This window comes from Enhydra lutris, unplaced genomic scaffold, assembly GCF_002288905.1.
Source record: "Enhydra lutris kenyoni isolate GAN:26980312 unplaced genomic scaffold, ASM228890v2 scaffoldscaffold37, whole genome shotgun sequence".
NCBI lineage: Eukaryota > Metazoa > Chordata > Mammalia > Carnivora > Mustelidae > Enhydra > Enhydra lutris.
Window position 1 is genome coordinate 32,042,488 of NW_019154121.1, and position 21,988 is coordinate 32,064,475.

The 21,988-nt window shown below is 47.8% G+C and overlaps 1 protein-coding gene across 7 annotated transcripts in view; it reads right to left on the reverse strand.

Annotated features, from left to right (window-relative positions):
* LOC111154348 (non-SMC condensin II complex subunit G2) overlaps nucleotides 1-21,988 on the reverse strand; it is a 63,779-nt gene that overhangs the window by 6,986 nt on the left and 34,805 nt on the right. For 5 of the 7 annotated variants that reach the window (XR_002641081.1, XR_002641080.1, XM_022513904.1 and 2 more), the window contains 13 exons: nucleotides 20,022-20,078; nucleotides 18,629-18,802; nucleotides 16,410-16,480; nucleotides 15,292-15,445; nucleotides 14,804-14,977; nucleotides 13,322-13,438; nucleotides 13,094-13,234; nucleotides 12,564-12,663; nucleotides 7,494-7,681; nucleotides 5,876-6,016; nucleotides 2,715-2,818; nucleotides 1,782-1,882; nucleotides 596-695 (listed from right to left, as the gene is read on the reverse strand). Coding sequence is in view for 5 of the 7 variants with exons in the window: in XM_022513904.1 (XP_022369612.1) it covers nucleotides 596-695; nucleotides 1,782-1,882; nucleotides 2,715-2,818; nucleotides 5,876-6,016; nucleotides 7,494-7,681; nucleotides 12,564-12,663; nucleotides 13,094-13,234; nucleotides 13,322-13,438; nucleotides 14,804-14,977; nucleotides 15,292-15,445; nucleotides 16,410-16,480; nucleotides 18,629-18,802; nucleotides 20,022-20,078 (1,622 nt within the window). In the remaining 2 variants the exon portion in view is untranslated. The remainder of the gene's footprint in view (nucleotides 1-595; nucleotides 696-1,781; nucleotides 1,883-2,714; nucleotides 2,819-5,875; nucleotides 6,017-7,493; nucleotides 7,682-12,563; nucleotides 12,664-13,093; nucleotides 13,235-13,321; nucleotides 13,439-14,803; nucleotides 14,978-15,291; nucleotides 15,446-16,409; nucleotides 16,481-18,628; nucleotides 18,803-20,021; nucleotides 20,079-21,988) is intronic. The other 2 variants (XM_022513906.1, XM_022513907.1) reach the window with 2 other exon arrangements.

Sequence of the window (21,988 nt, forward strand, 5' to 3'; positions counted from 1 at the left end):
GAGCTCTGCAACGCTCGGCCTTACGAAGTTCACAAAACAGCAAGAGAAACAGGTTTTGCTCTTGACCTGAGAATCAAAGAGCGGACAGCAGAGTCTGCAGGAAGCGGCACAGCCCGTGACACGCAAAACCCAACCACGAAGGCGCTCGGTCGGAGCCCGGCAAACGCCCTCCTCAGAGCAGTCCCAGTGGAGGCGACCGGCCGCCAGGAAGCCAGACACGACCGGCGTTTCTTCCGAAGTCTGGAGGAACCTCTCCCATCCTCGTTTGCACGCCTGGGGACTGGGCAATTATGTCTTAGAAATTTGAAGCCTATGGTTTCAAAAACAGCAAACCACTCAAAACAACCTGCCTAGTTTTAAAACCATATAAATAAGTTTTTACGCCTTTACTTTTCTGGTGTAGAATTTACCAGATGACAATCTTGTTTTTGTTTCTGAAGACAAATTAGGGAGTAAATTAAACATATGCTCGAGGCGTTTTCCACCAGAGACGGCTCTGTGCTCACAGCCTGGCTGCGTACGGCGGCGGTGGGAACGGGCTCTAACGGGCACCTTTGGAGCAGGGAAGCCCAAGCAGAGCACGTCCAGCGCTTACCTCTCTGTGCTGTCCTCGTCCAGGGTGATCTCCATGAACGTCTTCAGTTTTCTGTGAACGCTGGCCGCGACTTCCTTCACTTTTGAGCTCCTCTGTTTGCCTGCGGGGAGTCAGAGTGAAGAGAGGAAAGATTTCACCACGACGGCGGCGCTCAAGCAAGCATACTCTGCTCTCAGCACGGGTTCAAGTTCAGGAAGGCCGAGCCTCCTCACCCGCCAGTCGACCTACCCACTGACCTGTGCCGCTGTAACCGGGCCCTGACCGCGTGGGACAAGATCAAGCAGACGTTTTTGGAAGCAACTCGTGAGCCCTAAGGGACGGCTCTGGACACGGTCCCAGCTGAGTCTGTGTCAGAGACCTGCCCCTCAGCTGTCCCTCCGTCACAGATAACAACAGCCACGTCTCGGCGTCATCGCCACGTGGCACAAGCTGAGGTCCCTGGTAAGTGCCAGGAGCTCATCAGCTCCCGACCTCTCACCCTCACCCCTTGTTCTCCACACCTCCGCTCAGGGGACAATCCCTTAGACAAGTCTTTTCTGATATCCGACCTAACTCCAGTCACAAAGTGTTACCCTAAACCTGCAGACACGCCACGTGTCAGGGCGTACTGGGCGCACTCTTGGTCTATAACACGTTACGTCTTAGAAAACAATTTCAACATTTGTAAAACTGAGTTAAAAACATAGAAACTTAACAGTAATATGCAGGGACATGACTGCATTTTATGCTGAGGTGAGCAGTTTATAGATATCTCCAACTATTTTTCCAGTACTATTTCAACTGGCTGAGATATTCAAAACACGCAAGTATAAGCCTTAAGTAGAAAAGCAGATACATTAAGCATTAACACCAAAAATATACCATCATTAGCAAAAATAAATTCAGATTTTTAAGCACAAGTAACACATGACAAATCAATAGAAATTCAGTTCTGAGGCCCAGAGAGGGACACGTAATGGGTCCAGTGGTGGAAGGTGACAGGTGGACAGGACTGGTTTCCAGGCCAGCGCAGGGTCCGCAGGGCAGAGGAAGCCCAGCAGACGGCGTGCGCTCAGAGAACGGGACAGCGGCTGTGAGAGCTGTGGGAGCCACAGTGTGGAACTGGGTTCCCAAACATCCCGCAACAGTTCTGCATGAGATCACACCCAGCAATGTCCCAGACCGTAGAAGAGAAAGTTTAACCAACCTTTGTTAATAACCAAAATAATATGCGTAACAGCTGTGAGACACACAATGCCTTCGATATCATCAGATGTAACACACGCCTTCAGTTCATCTAAAAATGACCTGCAAGAAACAGAAACCGACATCCGGCATTATTCTGCAGGGCACGTCCTGGGACTTTACAGAAAGACTAAGTAGCCAATATCACCCACCGCCGTGAATTCTAGCTTTCGGGTAATGGGAAGCAGATTAAGCTCTTCCCACTTTCACTGTAAGCACGCCAAATCACATACTAACGTCAGTGAGGTATCAGCACCAGACGCCGCTGCTACAAGGACGGGGACATTCTGGCAATTGAGAACTACTACTCTGCATACCCACAATGCACACAAAATAGGTTTCATATCACTGAAAGGTAACCTGTGGTTGCCAAATATGATGGTTTTAACGCCTTCATCATCTGTATCTGCTACCAAGGTTCCTCAGGCTGTCAGACAACCGCGAAACCTCTCCCTCTCTACTCTACCAGTCCTCGTGTGCCACAACAAACCCGGGGCTTCAGCCAAGGACAAGGGACGGCAGCGTGCCCCAAAAAACCACACTGGCATTGAACCCAGGCAGGTGCTGGGAGTAGACTTCGTGAAAAGTGTCCCACTGCACAGTGACATTTTAAGTGTTTCCCTCTAGCTCGATTTTAGTTATGAGAAGCATAACCAGGGACTTTTCAGATGGATGTATTTGACAGAAAGTCAGAATTTCTCTTTGTAGAAGTATAACGCAAAATTTTAAAATAATGCAACTATTTTTAATTGCTAATGAGAGCAAATTCTGTGAAACATTTTTCTCATGGGAAAAAAAAGCACTTTTGGGAATTTTGAGAGCTGAACACAGCAAAACCTGCCGTAAGCTTCCAGCCACAAAGAGAAGGTCAGGACAGTCAGGAGAACGTGGTTACCTGGTCACGTCCGGAGACTTCATTACTATTCCTACTAAGCACCTTGAAAACGGTGGGAGGTCTGCAAGAACCTCGGGGGGAGTGAGCTCTTCTGTATTAGAAACCTAAAAAGAAGTTCCAAATCAGTATTTTCTAAATTGAGACTGAGATAGGGCTAATAACTTGTTTTATACTGCTGCGGGTCTTCAACCACAAACTCAAAAGAATAGTTCCTATTAGCTGCTGAAATGTCTACAACGATTATGATTATTATTGAAGACAGAAGTGAAAAGATACACACACTCAACAAACCTTTGTCAGATCGCCTTTACCGTGGTAGCACTTTCCAAAAATGGCGTGTTTTTACGCCCGTCCAACCAGCTGCTCCTGGTCATCTAGGACTGGGCTTTCTCAATCTCAGCAGGACCAACGTTCCGGAATGAGTAACTCCTTGCCGTGGGCCATCCTCGGCACTGCGGGGTGGCGAGCAGCACCCCTGGCCTCCACCCAGCAGATCCCAGGAGTGCCCCCTCCCCAGCATGGCCAGTGTCCTCTGGAGAGCCACCCACAGTGCAGTAACATTGGTCTGCACTCACGTAAGGGGCTCTGCCTGGATTTACACCCTCATCACTGACCTTACAGTGCTACAGTCAGCCATTCGAGGCAAGTAACTCCACAGGCAAATGGCTCCTTGGAAAATCTAAATTCAGAACCCTGCTCTGGAAGGGGCGGGGCCCAGGGGTGGGGCAGGTTATGCCTTTCTGTCCTGATCCCACCGCCCATCTCCTCCCACCCCATCCCACCTTCATGCACCCACACTGTCTCGCCAACTTCTCGGCCGTCAGGGGACTCGACTCAGGTATAACTGCACAGCACTTCCAGACGGCCTTTCCACACGCCTCTGGAGGGTTCATAATACTAATGTGGATATTAAAGTCCAGTCATCATTATGTCTGAAATAGCTCTGTTTCTCATTAAAGTGCTTTACCTCTTGAATGCTGTGAGAGCATTTCTGCTGTAGACAAATGATTATTGACTGGTTAAAATAAAAATGTATCTTGGGGCACCTGGGTGGCTCAGTCAGTTAAGTGTCTGACTGTTGGCTTCGGCTCAGGTGCTGATCTCACGGTCGTCGATCCAGCCCCACGTTAGCTCTGAGCTCAGGAGGAGACTGCTTCAGATTCTCTCTCTCTCTCCCTCCTGCTTATTCTCTCTCTCTCAAATGAATAAAAAATCTTTTAAAAAATGCATCTTGAGATTTTCAGCATATGCAGCAATGAAAATACAGAGCAGCACGGAGCAGGGAGCGCGGATCAGACGAGTGTTGTCTGAAGGCTCTTCGGATACACAGGCACATGGTGATTTCTCAGGGAGACTAATGAGCTAAATACACACAGTCAAGTCTGCAGAAAAACCACTAAGTGATTGCACAGGGACAATATGAAGGCAATGGAGAAGATAAAATGCAACAGTACAAACACCTGATTCATCAAGAAATGGCAGGAGAAGAAAAAATAGGGGGTCTAATAGAAAACAAACATCAAAATGGTCAAATTAAACCCAAACATTGCAACGATTTCATTAAAATCCAATAGGTTAAACACCCCGGGTAAAAGGCAGAGACTCTAAGACTAGACTCTCCCCCACCAAAAAAGGCCTGCCCACGTGGTGATTATAAAAAACACTTTGAACACTAGGAAAACATGTTGAAAGGAAAAGCCATCTCTTGGACGGTCGGACAGCCAATGCCGCAGAAAGACACAGCCGTCCTGAGTGCACGACCTAACAACGGAAGTCCCACACACACAAACCAACGGAGAGACACAGCCCACCACGGTGCTCAGCACTCATTAATGGAACAAGCAGACAAATCAGTAAGGAGACAGAAGAGAGGTCAGCAAACGTGTTCTATAAAGTAGTAAAATAGATCAGCTCTGTGGGCAAAACAGCCTCTGTGAGGTCGACTCACGTCCGCAGCCTCAGAGGACGTGTGAGCGGTCAGTGCGCCTGAGCCCGACAGAAGGTCCTTCACAGAAACAGACCGTGAGTCCGGTTTGCCGCAGGCCACTAACTCATCTATTTATAGTTGTTAGCTACAAAGCTCACTGGAGTAAATTCCAGGTCTTATTCTATGTACAATCTCGTTGCTAGTTTCCTAACCCAAGCTTAAGCTTTAAGGAGGGCCCTAAATTCTGTTAGTGTTTTAGGAGTTTAGTCGGCTGTGTCTATACTCCTGGTCTTACAGTACAGAATCTATATGACACAACGTCACTGACTGTCAGACTCCATGTTTTCGTCCCAGGAGAACCAATCAGCACCTTTCTATCCTCTGAACCACTGCTCCGGACCGCATCCTCCCTCCATGTCTCAAGGACCTCACTGCAAAACGAAACAGCCTTCTGTTCAGACCTGAATCACCGCCCTGGTTATGTCCATCCTTACCCAGGTAGGCTAACTGTAAAAACTGTGCATTGGGGCCCCTGGGTGGCTCAGCGGGTTAAAGCCTCTGCCTTCAGCTCAGGTCATGATCCCAGGGTCCTGGGATCGAGCCCCGAATCGGGCTCTCCGCTCAGCAGGGAGCCTGCTTCCCCCCTCTCTCTTTTTCTCTCTGCCTGCCCCTCTGCCTACTTGTGATCTCTGTCAAATAAATAAATTAAAATATTAAAAAAAAAAACAAAAAACTATGCATGTCCTTTACAGAGTAGGAGTGAACACGCTGTTTAAACTGTATCGGAAGGTCAAATTCCTTATGCTTAGACCCACAAGAGAAACAGGAGGCCTGCGGCTCCAGCAAGGCCATCAGACGCCAATAGCCCCAGGTGCACACCTGCCCCCCCCACACCCTGTTTCCCGCTGACCACGGCTGTTTTCGCCTCGTCAGAGGAGGAAAAATATCAACTTGTGCAGATACCTATGACGCAAGAAGGAAAAAAAAGTTCACGATGGAAGGACTTGCTGGGCCTTAATCAAAATGGCAACACCCTTAACGAAATCCGCCAGGGGTCAGGACTCGAGTCACAGCCCCCTACGAACTCTGAGGGGTAGTGGCTAGAGAAGCAGATACCTACTAAACTGAGTCCTTAAAAAATACTTGGGAAAACATGACAACGAGCTACTAGTGGAGAAGAGCGAGTTGGACAGTCAAAAGCAGACACGGTGGTTTCAGGAGGGACACACTTCACCTTCCGTAGCTGGTGACCGATCTCCACCACAGACGCAGCGATGACGGTGGAGAGCACGCCCCGGTGCACGGGCGTGTCTAGGTGCCAAGACTGAACCGTCATTAGCAGTTCGTGGAGAGAACTCTGGACGGAATACAGAAGCTACAAGAAAACACAGTCACTTTTTAGTGGTTATAAAAAGACACGTTACGGGAGAAGTATTCTTACTGTCCTCCCCAGGGTTTCAGGAATTCCAGTCTTATCTGCCCTTTATCAATGCCCAATCCTTCCCGTCCCACTGCTGACTCCAATCTCTCAGGCACCACAGCTACAAAAGGACAGACAGGACCGAAGCCCACTGGAACTACTTTCACGACAGTCTCGATACTATAAATAAAGAAAAGATGAAGAAATACCACTGATAGTCAAAGACCAAGAGGCCATGTGTTTTGAAAGAATTCACACAGGGGCGCCTGGGTGGCTCAGAGGGTTAAGCCTCTGCCTTCAGCTCAGGTCATGATCCCAGGGTCCTGGGATCGAGCCCCGAGTCTGGCTCTCTGCTCAGCAGGGAGTCTGCTTCCCCCTCTCTCTGCCTGCCTCTCTGCCTACTTGTGATCTCTGTCTGTCAAATAAATAAATAAAATCTTTAAAAAGAAAGAAAGAAAGAAAGGAAGGAAGGAAGAAAAAGAAAGAAGTCACACAGCCAGTGGTAAAAGATTTGGTGAGAAAACAGAAGATTCTGGCACAAACTGAATTATATAAACAGAACACACACTGGAACCAACTCATCAAAAACAGACATTTCAGATGAACTCTGAGATGAACCGGTGAGCTAGGGAAAGCACAGCCAACAGCCCTCGATCACCTTCTATCAACTAAGAACAGGAAAAAAACGAGTCTTCAGTGTTTCATAAACATCTCCCCCTTAAGCATTTTTTAAAGCTTTATTTAAAAAAGAAATAGCTAATTTGCATCCTTTAAACCACTACCTAGAAAAAAAAAGAGCAGCCCCCTCTGATGACAGTGCGATTCTCGCAGCGAAGCCCGTGCGGCCCACGGGTTCTTCGCACATGAACTGGCTGCTCCGGGTCCCGCTTCACAAGAGCTTTTGCCAACGGGGGAACCGCAGCCCCTCCAGCTCTGCGACTCTCACTCCCAGCGAGGGGGACGCTGACATGTGCCAAGAGGGTAGCCTCGGGTGGAAATTATTACTGCCCCTTATCATCTAGAAATAATCAGAACCCACACTCTCAGAAGTGTGCTCCAGGTGGAAAGTCTGCGGCACGACAACTGGGCACCAGCAGCCGGCCGCGTCGGTTACGAGCTCCCGGTCCTGCCGGGCGGAAGGCTCCTGCTGCGGCCGGCTGACCTGGGCTGCTTAGAACCCGCTCCAAGGCTAAGTGTCAAGGGGGGGCTCTTGGCCCTCCCGCCCCAGGTGCAGACAGCACCACCTCTCTGCCCGCCCATGCTCTGAAGGTCAGCAAGCAAGAAGGTCAGCACTTGGTAATTGTCTCCCACAGGGAGGTGCACCTCACCCAAGGGCACAAGCCAGCACGAGCTGAGCCTGCGTGTGAGGTGATGCCGCCCCCAGCGCCCCTGTCTGAGGCACCCACAGCCCGTCCCGGGAAGGCGTGAGTACCCGCAGGCCTTCTTCTGGCTGCTTCCTGAAGCTCCGGGCCATACATTCCAGCAGTTTCTGAAATACTTTCTGGACCATATCAAACAGCGTTGCAACCTCTTCGTCTGAGTCTGGTCTCTGCATCAAGGAACTTCCGGTTACCTCTTTCAGAATGCCCAGAAGTAATGACACGTAAAAGAAGCCCTTCACTAGAAAGAATAGAAAAAAGTTATCCAACCACAAAATTTAGCTGAAATTATTACATTTTTCACACAACACATGTATATTATGGTAACTGGAAAGAAATTGTTACTGGCAAGCCAATTCCAGGTTGATGAGATTAATCTAAATTTTAACACACGTAAGTTTTAAAATAAGTAAGATTTAAAAACTTGCTCCTTTTCAATGTAACACAAGGAGCTTTAACAGTAACAGTGTATTTAACTTGGTCACTGAGAACTGGGCTCACTACACACGCCAATAGGGTGGCCCCTTGAATATGCCGATCAGAGAACATGAGTCATTTTCTCGTGTGATGGCAACATTAGCACCAGCTCTACTGTCACAAGTCTGAGAAGGATGGCCCCAAAGCTTTCAAAATGTGATTTACAAATGTCACAGGCCAACTCTGCTAAATCTCCAACATTTTATAGTTTGCCACTTTCTCTTCCAAATCACTCCCTTTACAGGGCTGCATCAATTTGGTGAAGTGTTGGGGCGCCTGAGGGGCTCGGACGGTTAAGCATCTGCCTTGGGCTCAGGCCATGATTTCCAGGTCCTGGGATCCAGCCTCATGTTGGGCTCCTGGCTCTGCAAGGAGTCTGCTTCTCCCTCTGCCTGCCTCTCCCCCTGCTCATGCTCTGTGTATCTTTCTGTCTCAAATGAATAAATAAAATCTTCTAAAAAACAGTAATAATAATTTGGTAAAGCATTTTCTACATGTGAGACTAATCCTAGAGTTTATTCTAGAGATCTTGAATTTTCATTTCAGTTTTTATCCTATCTGGATTTTAAGTTGAGTTCTAAGAATAGACCTGGGGAGGGGTGAGTATGTGCGGGGCACCTGGGTGGCTCAGTCGGGTAGCATCCAACTTTTAATTTAGGCTCAGGTCATGATCTCAGTGTCGTGAGATCAAGTCCCACGTCAGGCTCCATGCTGGGGGTGTGAAGCCTGCTTGGGATTCCCTCTCTGTGCCCCCTCCCTCTCCCCCCTCAAATAAATACATAACTCTTAAAACAAAACAAAAACAAACCAAAACCCCAGAGCCAGGGGTCTCACCCCCTGGGAAGCTTCTCGAGCATCCTGTTTCTCACTTCTCTCTGGACCTCACGACGCCTGACACGCACTGCCTGGCCTTCCTGAGGTCTGTGTGCGTGAGCACCTCCCCATTTACACCACACGCTCTCCCGGGGCAGGAGTCATGCTGCACGACTCCTTCTTGTCTACATAACAAGTATATGCCACATAAACATACAAACTACATACTACATACATAAACACGTATATAAACTACATAAAATGTGCACCTGTACTTTTAAAACTTGCCATGTGGGAAAGCACGGAAATAATGTTTCTCATTAACAGACTATTATCCAGGTGACAAAGAGGTATGACCTATTTGACTTTACATAGGAATTATGACTTCCCACAGGAAATGGACCTGGGCATAGCCTGCAAGGAACCTCCGTTTAGAAAACAAATTAAGGGGCGCCTGGGTGGCTCAGTGGGTTAAAGCCTCTGCCTTCGGCTCAGGTCATGATCCCAGGGTCCTGGGATTGAGCCCCGCATCGGGCTCTCTGCTCGGCGGGGGGGCCTGCTTCCTCCTCTCTCTCTGCCTGCCTCTCTGCCTACCTGTGATCTCTGTCAAATAAATAAATAAAATCTTAAAAAAAAAAAAAAAAAAAAGAAAACAAATTAATAAGATAAAGTAAGCTCAGCTTGAGACAGAGATAAGAAACTAAGCCCACACCCAAATTTACCTGCTAGCGTAAGCAGAATCACTGGTCATGTGCCAGTTGCGTTTACCCCTCGAAAGGCCTATGGCACTACCAGAACCAACAGTTTCTAAAATCACTGCAAACATAATAGAAACTTTCAACAAATGAGTCTCTTTTATTTAAAAGGCACAGGGACACACACTCTCCACACATGTGAGTCACTTCCGTGGAACGGACAGTAAAGAAAGCTGGGCTCTGAGACCAAGTACGGACAGCTGAGGGGAGGCCGATGTTCTGAAGAGCAAAGGCCCAGCAAACGAGAGAGCTGCCCTTTTTCACCCATCCTCAAGGTCACATGAGGGAATCACACGTCTAAATGGTATCTTTAATTCTGACAAAAACCAGAAAAGCTATAAAAACCAATTCAAAGCTATTTCATTATATTCAAGCAGTATGTGTCTTATAACCAAATACGTAGACAGTGGTTAAGTAAAATACAACACGTTATTAAAGGTAAGTCAGAATTCACAGCTCCACAGAACAGACGACCCTGACTTTGGAAGTTCTTGCTTCTCCAGAGGGAACTCGTCCAAAGCGACTGCTGGGAGTGACGTCCGTCTGCCACTGCAGGCATCATCGAAGAAGCAGATGCTCGCTACCCCACCCCATGGCAGCAGACACAGCAGGGGGTCCGTGGACCTCGTCCTCCTCTGGCTCTGGCTCAGCCTGGCATGTGTTCCTCCCTGGAAGTCCCTCTGGCTCAGCTCCCCCAGGCTCTATGCCTGTGGCCCATCCACCTTCCAACTAAGACAAACCCCTAGGCTTAACAGTACACATTCTTTATTTTTTTTAATTTATTTTTAAAGATTTTATTTATTTATTTGACAGAAATCACAAGTAGGCAGAGAGGCAGGCAGAGAGAGGGGGGGATGCAGAATCCCCGCTGAGCAGAGAGCCCGATGTGGGGCTCGATCCCAGGACCCCGAGATCATGACCCGAGCTGAAGGCAGAGGCCTAACCTGAGCCACCTGGGTGCCCCTGTACTTACACTTTCTTTACTAGAAATGTTAACCCCCCTTTCTAAGTGGGCTGATTACTTTCTGGAGGATCACCATCTCCTTAGTGGTCCAGCACACAGCACTATCTTAACCACCTGCCCCAGACTGTCTTTTCCCATAGGCCCTGTTACTTTTTAGTCTCAGATTTTGCAGAACACATGGTCTTTTTTCAAAACATACATACGGCATTTTAGCTGAAACACCTGCACTTGTGTGAGCTTAGATTTTTATATTTGGGGTTTTTTTTTTTAAGTAATTTTTTAAAAAAATATTTTATTTATTTACTTGACAGACAGAGATCACAAGCAGGCAAAGAGAAAGGGGAGGAAGCAGGCTCCCGGCTGAGCAGAGAGCCCGATGCGGGGCTTGATCCCAGGACCCTGGGATCATGACCTGAGCCGAAGGCAGAGGCTTTAACCTACTGAGGCCCCCAGGTGCCCCTATATTTGGGTTACGTGTGGGGACTCGGCTCTACTCACGGAGAACTCCTGTAGCATGAGCACCTCAGCACGGAGAAAGCCATATTATAACATTAGTAACACAAATGTGACTGCGTTTATAATTAGAAAGTTTTATTAGAACTCTTTCAAGTAGAGCAAAAAGCCCCGTGAACAAAAGACTCTGGGTATACCTTGCTAACTTGCTAAGTACAATCCTATTTGTGACAGGATTATAAAGGATGGCCACAGTTGATTCTCCCCTGTGAGCCTCTAATTGTTGGAATATATAAATGCAAAGATCATTTCAGTTTGGTTCAGGTAAAGTCAGCAGCTTAAGGCCTTATTTTTGGAGAACAGATACCTCCGTGTCATGAAACTAGGGACATCAGAGATCTAAAATTCCAGTTAACTCCTTGGAAACGTAAATTTCATAAATATTCAATGTAGAGTCGGTCCTTAGGAGAAAAAAATTCCTAAATGATAAATGAAGTTTTAAAAAATACAAGTCATTTTTCCTTGTTTCAATCATTAAACTTAAGTTAAAAATGTTTTCACACCAGAAAGTAAAATTTAACAAAGAAAAACCAGATTCTGAAATAAATAGTATTTGTTCGAATCAACGTTCAGTCGTTACTGTGGGTACTTAAAACAACTCCTACACAACCTAACGGATAGCACAGGTTACTTTCAAGAAGCACACACTGGAAAGGCAGAGCAGGGTGGCTGGCCCTGAGCCCTGACCTCTGACCCCGTGGGCAGACCCCAGTCGGCCTGCGAGACAACATTCAGTGCCACCAGGGACCAATGGCAAACTGCACTAGGGACTCCCTGACTCTACGTCCAAATCTTAACATTGAATCTACAAATGATAAAGTCATTTTCAATGTCTTCCGGCAGATATACAGGCTTAAAGAAATTTAAATATTGAATTTTCAAGTTTCTAATATAGATCGGGGAAGCAAACAGATGTAGCGTCAGGGTACACAGCGGGAGCAGTTCAGAAACAGTTCTGCACCCAGTGGGTGGTGGGCAGGGGGAGGGGTCACAGGCCAGCAGCACCTGCCATGAGAGGCAGCAGAGAAAGCCTGGGTCACTTCCCCACTCCTCACGCTGTCACGGCTGTGAGAATCTGGCCCTGGGGTCCCTGGTCAGGCCACTCCAGGTAATCGCGCAGCCCAGCTCTCCCCAGACCACCTGGAAGGAGGCCGACCTCACGCTCACTCACTAAACACACTTAACACAGTACCCAGTACGCAGCAAGCACAGACCCCACGGTTTTAGTTACTGCAGGTTCCACTGTCACCCTGTCCTCGGGGTAAAAGCAACTTCCCAGCGGTCCTGAGGGGAGTTTAAACGTCCCTCCTTACACTTCCCATGTGGTGAGCAGACAGGCCCAGGGCTGCCACGGCACGAGCCCACCACACGGCAAAGTCACCTGACAACCAGGCAAACCAGTGGGAGAATCTGAAAGAAACTGTGGGTTCAGGCGCGTCAGACCCAGAACCACCTGTGAACCGCCCAGCTGCGTCAGGCGGTCTGTGTTACGTATCTGTCACCTGAAAGCAAGAGTCCCAGCCAGCAACGTGAGGGAGGGTGAGAGGGACTGGTCTGATCATGCGTTGCTCTAAACGAGTCCTTTAATAGATGCAGGGTACCTGTTGGCATGATCCGGAGACTCCACTGTAGAAGCTGTACCTGAAACTTATCATCGCCAAGGCCGACCATCACGACGTCCTTACAGGCTGTCAGGTAGGTCTGCAAGAGACACAGACGCACTGGTGTGACTTACCAAGAAACAGAGCCACAAAAGGGGAAGAGACCCAGCCTGGTAAAGCTTCTAACATCTGGCTGGACTACTAGTTAGCTCCTACAGCAAGGATTTATAAAGGTGTTTTACAAGGGAATTTTCATAAAGATACATTGGTTCTCATTTTTATTTCCATAAGAAATCTGGAAACCCATTTTATGTCATTCCACAAACATTAATGAAAACCTATTACATGCAAGCTGTAGAACTCCGTGAGAATTACGTGGTGTACGTGCTGGAAAAGGACAGACTCTGGATGTTGAATGGACACCACACCACAGAAGAGCGACACCACGTCCAAAGTCACAGCTTTGAAACAGAGAATGTGGAAGCACACGCTTGGGGAAGAGAAGGTTTCCATGTTGTAGGACTTCTGACCTGGATGATCTGCTGATAAACGACCCTGTGAAGCTTGAGATACTCTTCTTCTTGATCTTGGATAAAAGACAGAACTTTGTTTTCTAACCAAAACCCAGTGTCTTCCAAAATGGACAGGTAAACCTTCCCTTCCGAGCAGAACTGTCCGACAACAAAAAGACGAATCAGTAACAGGACCGGCTTTGCCCACGGGCTCCGTGCTCGTCACGCAGCCAGGGCCGGACTCACCTGATGCTGCAGGTGAATGCTGAGCCGGCAGTGCAGGCTGAAGGCCCGCAGGGCCACCGCTTCGCTGAAGTTGGGAGGTTTCCCACCCGGCAACTGTAAAATGGATTCCAGATCCGCCTGCAAAGTACGAAAGTCTGTGGCCGTGTTCCAGCTTCTCAGTCACCACCCACGTGTGGCCGCCACACCGTGAACACAAGCTGCAGCGGCCGCTGGAAGGGAACACTGGGCCGGTGGAGGGGCTTTAGTGACACCACAAAACCATCCGAGAAACGTAGTTCTCCCCTGCTCTCGCCACAGATGCTCCGTTCTATGCTATTCATGTAATTTACTATTTTTAGTTTTTAATTTTAACTTTAATTTTTATTTTTAATTTAAATTCTAGTTAGCTAACATATAGCGTAGTATTTGTTCAGGAGCAGATCCTCCCTTCTAAAGGACAAGATAAAAACTCCCACAGTTACTGCTCAAGGAACTACCAGGATTAAGAACACAAAGCATTTGCCCCTGGAGCAAATTGTGACCTGCTCCCAGCCGGGGACTAGGAGCTCAGACCGTCCCAGGAAAGAGCAAGGCAGGCAGTTCCCCCAAATAGCAATGCTCTCACACCCAGGCAGGGCCAGAGCCCCAGCCTGCCCACAGTTCCCTAACCCCGTACCGTAAAAGGAGTCCCTTTGTGCTGGGAAACGGCTGGGAGCCTGTGTCTGGCTGTCTCATGGAGAGGGAGGAGGTCCCATCAGCATTAGTCGGTGGGGATATCATCTGTGCCCCTACTAGGAAAGTCTGAAGGGGAATGCACCCGCCCATCTTTCCCAGAGCCACAGGTAGCCCTACCTGGGACAGCAGCACAGCCAGTGCCCCACGTTAGTTAGTCCAGGGGCAAAATCCCAGCACCTCCTATCCAGGCCTGGCCGCCAGGCCTGCCCCACTTCCTCCCCTGGACAGCTGGCACCTCCTTCTCCTCCTTCAGACCTCCCCCTCCCCTTCCCGATCTGACCCAGCTGCGAAGCGCCGGCAGCTCTGGCCCTGGCGTGACCCACCCCAGCGTCGGTCACAGAGGCGGTCTCTGAGGGCTGGCCCTGGAGATAGCCAGAGAGCCAGGAAGGAAAAAGGAAATACCAAATTCACAGGAAACACCCTCCAAAGTTTCCTAGAAACGCCTGCCAAGGACTGTGAGGGAAGCTAGCGTTCCCGTCTCCACGCGAGAGAAGCACGGGGAGAAGTCATCCTACAGGCGGGTGTGCTCTGAGGAGGGCTGCCCACGGGCCCAGAAGCCGCAAAGGGCGCCCCTCTCGCCCTGCCAGTGATCACCTGCGTTTCCTGTCCTGGTCTGCACAGGAAGTGCGTTAGATTGCTCTCAACTCCTTTCCAGCAGGAAAAACTTTATACTCCAAGTATGAGAAACTTAAATCTTACTTTGTCTCTCGCACAAGTGACTCACAGGGACTCACTTGCAGGGTGTCCCGTGCTGCTCTACAAAGTTACCTTGGACAGTTCGAGCGCTCTCAGAAGGTGGCTGAGCTTCTTCTGGGGAGCAGAGAGCAGGCACTGCCGATTCTTCGGGTGCGTCAGCAAATACTCTAGGTAAACCAGGGCCAGCTCCGGTTTTACCGGGCGTGTGTCATGGATTTGCACTTTCCGTTTAGATGCTGACTTACTCTGAAAGAACAGAGACATAAACTGACAATTAAAACACATGCTCTGGGCGCCCAGGTGGCTCAGTCGTTAAGCGTCTGCCTTCGGCTCAGGTCGTGATCCCGGTGTCCCGGGATCGAACCCTGCATCGAGCTCTCTGCTCAGCGAGGAGCCTGCTTCTCCCTCTGCCCTTCACCCCACTTACTCTCTCTTGGTCTCTCAAATGAATAAATAAAATCTTAAAAAAAAAACATCAACATGTTCTCAGGAAAGCATACGATCTCTAACACACACATACCATCATTCAGCAATTTTAAAGAAACGTGACAGAAATACACCTTGCTCTGGGGCCGTTCTTCTGGCAGCCAGTCACAGATGAGTTCCAGAATGTGTCCCACGTGTCCCCAGGAGCAGAGACAGTCTAGCAAAGTACTATAGCACTTGTCCGCTTCTCCTTCCTCTTGGTTCCTTAATGTGGAAATCACACCACAACTGAAAATGTCAAATACATAAAATGAGATCTATCATTTCAGTAACAGCTTCCCATTCCTCAAAAAGTTGAAAAAAAATAAGGAAGCTAAACACTGAGGGTACATAAGGCCCTCTTATCGTAGGAACTCTTGGACACTCTCCACCGCAAGAACACACAGTTTCCCGCAATTACCACACAGGGTAAGTTCCAACACAAAACACTGAGTCTCCCCGCGGCCTGAGAACACGAAGTCACGGCAGCCTGACGCGAGTTATAAGTTACCAAGGACACGCCAGGTCCGTAAACCCCTTGCTTTTCTGTTCTCTGTCATCTCCATCGGACTCTAGAGCAAAGATGCCTAGCTTTTTGGAAATAATTTTTGCTTAACCTCAAAACATTAATTTTTTTCATAAATGTGAATAAAAACGAGTCTTTTTTACTGAGATAATAACCAACACTCTAGAACAACACCATGCAGTGAAAAATACAACATGAGCACAAAAACAAGCAACTTAGGTCATTTAAAATTTTCTAGTAGTTACCTTTAAAAAAGGAAAGAAAAATAGGTACAATTAATTTCAATATTATGTCTTAACCAACCCATTGTCCCCACAGTGTTGTCTGCAGGTAGAACAACAGAAAACCACCAGCTCCTCACACCCCTCCCTCCATGCTGGGCTCGCGCCCGCTCTGCATCCTCCAAGGGCACCCTGCACCCTCAGCACGTCTCAGCCCAGGAGGCCCCGTGCCAGGCACACGCAGGCAGCACGTCTCCGAAGTCCCTTCACGCTGGCCTTGACAAACACCCCACATTTTAAAGGGACAAATTTTAGCTCACGTAGGCTCTTCCTCTATTCTTTAGCAACCCCGGCACCACTGAGACCTTAAAGCGGAAGCGTGACAGTCTGCTGAATGTCACGTTAATAACTGAGCACGACGACGGCAGGGTTCCCACTCACGAGCCCTCCGAGAGAGAGAGGATACCTGAATGCGGGCACAGCAGAGGCTGGCATAAAGGACATGAGCATGAACAAAGGGACCTTGCAGCGGTCATCCTGAAAGCACAAAAAGAGGGAAAGAAGGGTATTTAAACGCAACGACATTTTGAAAGGCTCCACACAACTTCCTAATAACCCATGTTCAGAGCTGCTCGGTGGGAACTAGAGCACTCCTTTCAGTGTTCAATGGGAACCCTCAACCTACTGGTAAGCCTCACGTTTGAGAAGAAATTTCAAAGTTTTAAATGACATTTTACCACTTTGTGCGATGTATTCATTGGTGCAAATATTTATTAAGCCCCTACTGTGTACGAACTGCCAAGCTAGATCCTGGGGGGTGCATCAGTGCGCAGAGTGGACAAGAAATTCTTGGCTTTCAAGGCACTGACTTCTGTTTTACAAACAATACTGAGGGGCGCCTGGGGGACTCAGTGGTCCCAGGGTCCTGGCATCGAGTCCCACGTCGGGCTCCTTACTGAGCAGAGAACCTGCATGTCTCTCCCTCTGCTGCCATCCCCTGCTTGTGCGCTCGCTCTCGCTCTGACAAATAAATACATAAATAAAATGTTTTTTTAAATTAAAAAAAAAAACACTGATGAAAGGAGAAAAAAGTTAACTCTGTACACTTGGTATCCTAAATAAATGTCAAGAGAACGAAATAGAGAAAACTTTTTCCATAAAATAAGAAGAAAATCTTTGGGAAGACAAAGAGTTTATGGACAGTGCACAGGCTCGGAAGCCACCAAGCCGACTCTCGGTCCGACCAGACCCCACAGTTTCAGCAGCCGGGTCGGCAGGGAGCGAGCAGGCGGGACAGAGGTCTGTCTCCCCCTCTGCAGGAGGGGAGGGCCCCGCTGGAAGGACTGTGTGAGGCACAGGGCAGCACCCGTCCGCAGTGACACCGAAGCAGCCAGAGCCACACCACAACACGGACAGAAGACCCGGCTCAACCAAATACACTTAGTAGAAAATATCCCCGGTTGACTGGGAGAATAAGAGATGGTCGACCCTAACAGAAAAAAATTAACAATTTTCCCCAAAACATACATGAGACAGAACCAGGGACAACATCGAAATCTGATCTGTACTTCCTCCGCATTCAGTCGGCGTGGGCCCACCCCCTCCCCAACTCCCAACACAAAAATACTACAAAAGTAGACTGATAATTACCACCAATTCCGCCCTATCTGGATTACAGACTGTTCATTCATTTATAGAGGAGACCACAATGTTCTCGGAGCAACTGAGTACAGAGCAGCTCTCTTGCCAGAACCGTTTGAAATTAACTGAATTAATTAACTGCCTTCCTTGGGTCCCCAGACACCTGCAGGCCGCGCTGCTCATCTCTCTTCTCACCCAGTATTCCATGGGCTTCCGTGTTGTTGTCTGAGAATTTTGAGATAACGCTGGCTTCTCAGTCCACTGTAACTATCTGAGCTTTGCAATGTACTAATGACTTTGGCAAGTTACATTATTTACCTTCCTGAACAGGTCACAGTTGCATTTGAGGAACACAGTGAAGCTCAGAGACTTGACAGTCACGGAACTGTGGCTCAAACAGCTAAGGGATCAAGGCCATACAAGCAGTTTTGGAAGAGCCCCAAAATAAAATTCATCGAGAAGGACGGTTCACGAAACCTAGGACCAATCTGTACTCAAACCATGCTTTCTCTATAATTGGGAGTACATTTTCATCTCTAGCTCAGTCTTTTTTCTACTTGCTTTGGAAAAATGAACTTCCCTCCGAAGTAAGAAGTCAAGAAACTTCACCCAGTTAGAAGTTCCATGCATGGTTCTGCCCGCAGACACACCGCACACCCTTCGGAAACCCACGTGCGTGCAGTGCGCCATCAAATGCCTCAGAGCGTCCACAAAACCCAGCCGCTGTGGTATCATGTTTGCCCACTCTTCCTTCTCAATTCCCAGCTGATCAAAGTAAATTCTCAAATGGTGTCACAGACCACCGAAGACAGAGAAACCGAGCACTTCACCGCACATTTCCCTGAGTGCTGGGGATATGCGGCGGGAAGACGTGATCTCCGCCCTCTGGAAAGGCTGGAGGCTACTGGCCTGCCAGGTGAGCACTGGCTTAGCACCCCCCCCCTTACGGAGGACCAAGCAGGTCCTGCCGGGTGAGATGTGGGGCACCTCGGCCAATTCTGCACAAAAGCAATCTTACGCGGCGTGCGATGGTGAGCATCTCACCGTGAAGACTTTCAGGTACTCAGGGAGCACGGAAGCGAACTTGTTAATGGTGTAGACTCTGGCCTCCTTATTATTCTCCATACTTCTGTGAATACTCTTCCAGAGAATCACGACAATCTCTAACAAACCCGCCATAGATGCGACGTCACTCACAGACAGTGTTTTGTCCAGAACCTAAGATACGAATAATCTGATTGTGAATCAAGTCATAACAACTACTGTAACAACTCTAACTTTAAAAGTGCATTTCAGAATTCCAAACCTGCAGCAGAAACGTAAAGCATATCAAGTCTATTTTCATTTCATGAAAATGATTTTATCTTCTATTTGAAAATCTCTAGTAGAGGTAAATGCCTTTAAAAGCCCACTCCAGAAATAAATGCTAAATGAACCCTATATCCTTTCAATCAACACTTTATATGAATTAAAAACCATCTAAAAATAAAAATGTATAAACTATTGTCTTTAGGGACACAATATGCGAGTAAAGAGCATATTTCTACTATATCTTCTGAATTGTTGTAAGATGTCACTTTTTTTAATTAATTATTTTTATTAACATATAATGTATTATTAGTCCCAGGGGTACAGGTCTGTGAATCGTCAGGCTTACACACTTCACAGCACTCACCATAGCACATACCCTCCCCAATGTCCATAATCCAGCCACCCTGTCCCTCCCCCCACACCTCCCAGCAACCCTCAGTTTGTTTTATGAGATTAAGAGTTTTATGTTTTATGTCCCTCCTGATCCCATCTTGTTTCATTTTTTCCTTCCCTACCCCCAAAACCCTGCACTCTGCCTCTCAAATTCCTCATGTCAGGGAGATCGTATGATAATTGTCTTTCACTGATAGACTTATTTCGCTTAGCGTAATACCCTCTAGTTCCATCCACATCGTTGCAAATGGCAAGATTTTAGGGGGTTCTTTTTGATGGCTGCGTAGTATTCCATATACCACATCTTCTTTATCCATTCACCTGTTGATGGACATCCCGGTTCTTTCCATAGTTTGGCTATTGTGGACATTGCTGCTATGAACATTCGGGTACACGTGCCCCTTCTGTTCACTACATTTGTATCTTTAGGCTAAATACCCAGTAGTGCAACTGCTGGGTCATAGGGCAGCTCTACTTTCAACTTTTTGGGGAACCTCCATGCTATTTTCCAGAGTGGCTGCACCAGCTCGCATTCCCACCAAGAGTGCAGGAGGTTCCCCTTTCTCTGCATCCTCGCCAAGCAAGCTGTCACTTCTTGCCATAAACTTTGATGTGAACAGACTGGGGGCGAGGAGAGAGGGATTTACCTAGATGTGATTGCTACTGAAACTCAGCTACAAACTCGGCCCATCAGACCACCCCAGGCTGTCTCCCAGCCTCTCCACCTGCAGACCTGGTGAGGGCTGATGGTGACCGACTCCCACTCAATCTCTGGCTTCCTTAGTTTGCTCTAAAATGACACATCGTTCACATCTTCTGAGCTTCTGGTCGTGAGCAATATTCGCTGCTGTGTTCTGAGTGCTCCACCGAAGCCACAAGCGCACTCTGGCAAGTCTTCTGCACAGAACACAACCAGCTCACACACACACTGATGGGAGTGTGCTAGCCAACCCTACGACAGGACTGTACCAAAGAGAGTCTGAACCTGCAAAGAGCCACTACAATTTCCTGAAAAGCGATTACGTTGAAATGCAAAAGAAGATTCATTTCGGGCACCGGTACTGTTATGCTATCTACTCAAACACAATGGAAAAAGATAGTTTAAAAGAAAACAAACTTGGGGTTCCCAGACGGCTGTCAGTAAAGCATGTGAGTAGTGATCTCGGGGTTGTGAGTCCAAGCCCCACATTGGCTGCAGAGTTTACCTAAATAAATAAACTTTAAAAAAAAATAAAAGAAATTTAAGGAATACACAGAAAAAGCAAAGGTACTTTTTACATAAAGCTAGATTTTTCTTTTCTTTTAAAGATTTTATTTATTTGACAGAGAGAGATCACAAGTAGGCAGAGAGGCAGGCAGAGAGAGAGGGAAGCAGGCCCCCCTGAGCAGAGAGCCCGACGCGGGGCCGATCCCAGGACCCTGAGATCATGACCTGAGCCGAAGGCAGAAGTAAGCCAAAGGCTTACCCCACTGAGCCACCCAGGTGCCCCAAGGCTAGATTTTTCATCATGCACTTAACATTCTGAATGAGCTATGGACAAATTTAAAAAGAAATAAAACTACTAAAGGCTTAGACACTACTGAAAGAACAAGTAACAGACTGACGAAATTCCATTCTGCAATTAATTTTACTTTTTCCCATTCCAATGTTTAGCACAACAGCCTTATCATGAAAGTCTCATGAAAAAGCTACCACTACTTCCTTACAAAAATGTGCTAAGTTTCTAAGCTGGAAGCCAACTTTTTATTTTAGCAGAGAACATCTTTGATTTTTAGTGGTTAGCAATTAGAAAAAGTAAAAGAACAACTTTAAAAATTTGGCTTTTAGCCACATAAACATTCCTGGAACGAGAATATCCACATGACAAAGTGTATTTCTTATCTAGCATAAGCTATAATGGACCTACATATTTCTAAACTCTCGTGTTTTCAAATGGTACAGAAACTGACCCAAAGTGCTATAAGATGCAAGCGTTCTCAATAACACCTAAGTTTTTAATAATGGGGTGGAGGGTTCCATCAACATTTACAAATTTTGTAATGTAAAATGTAACAGCCTCTCAACGAGTACATCACAAACTATGTCTCTGCTCTTCTGCAAAACTGTTCTCACCGTCACTCTGAGCTCACAGTGGTGGCCCTGAGAGAAGCTGTGCTCGCTCCTGTGTTTCACTCCCACCGTCTCCCACACCAAGACCGGACACTCCAGAACCATGGAGTGAGGCCGCCAGGCCGGCCTCTCCATCGGAGGTTTCTGACGATGTAAGGCAAGGCGGTCACCTTCCTGAAAAGCTCTGCCTGTACAATCTGCATACTAAGGGGAAAACCCTGAAGAGAGGAACTTAAATTCCACCCAAAATAAAAGCAGAACCAACTCCAAATGCCCTGGGGGGAAGGCTCTCCAAATCTAGGCTGAGGTCTGTGAGTGGTTGTAACTGCTAGCCGGGGTCCACGGTCAGGATGAAACCCAGTTCCACTCGTTCTGTGCGTTTTTCTCCTTGATTCCACACCTGTGTCTCTGACCGGGATAGAGACGAGGACTTGTTTTAACAGGGTCTAGGCTGGTGGAGTGGTAGCCTTCCAGCTGTGAGCCCACAGGCACAAGTGTCCCGGGGATGTGTGCAGGAGTCGTGAGGCCAGCATGAGACCTGTGAGCCAACCAGGCAATCTCTCTCCGAGAAAAAGCCTGTGTCAGAGGCA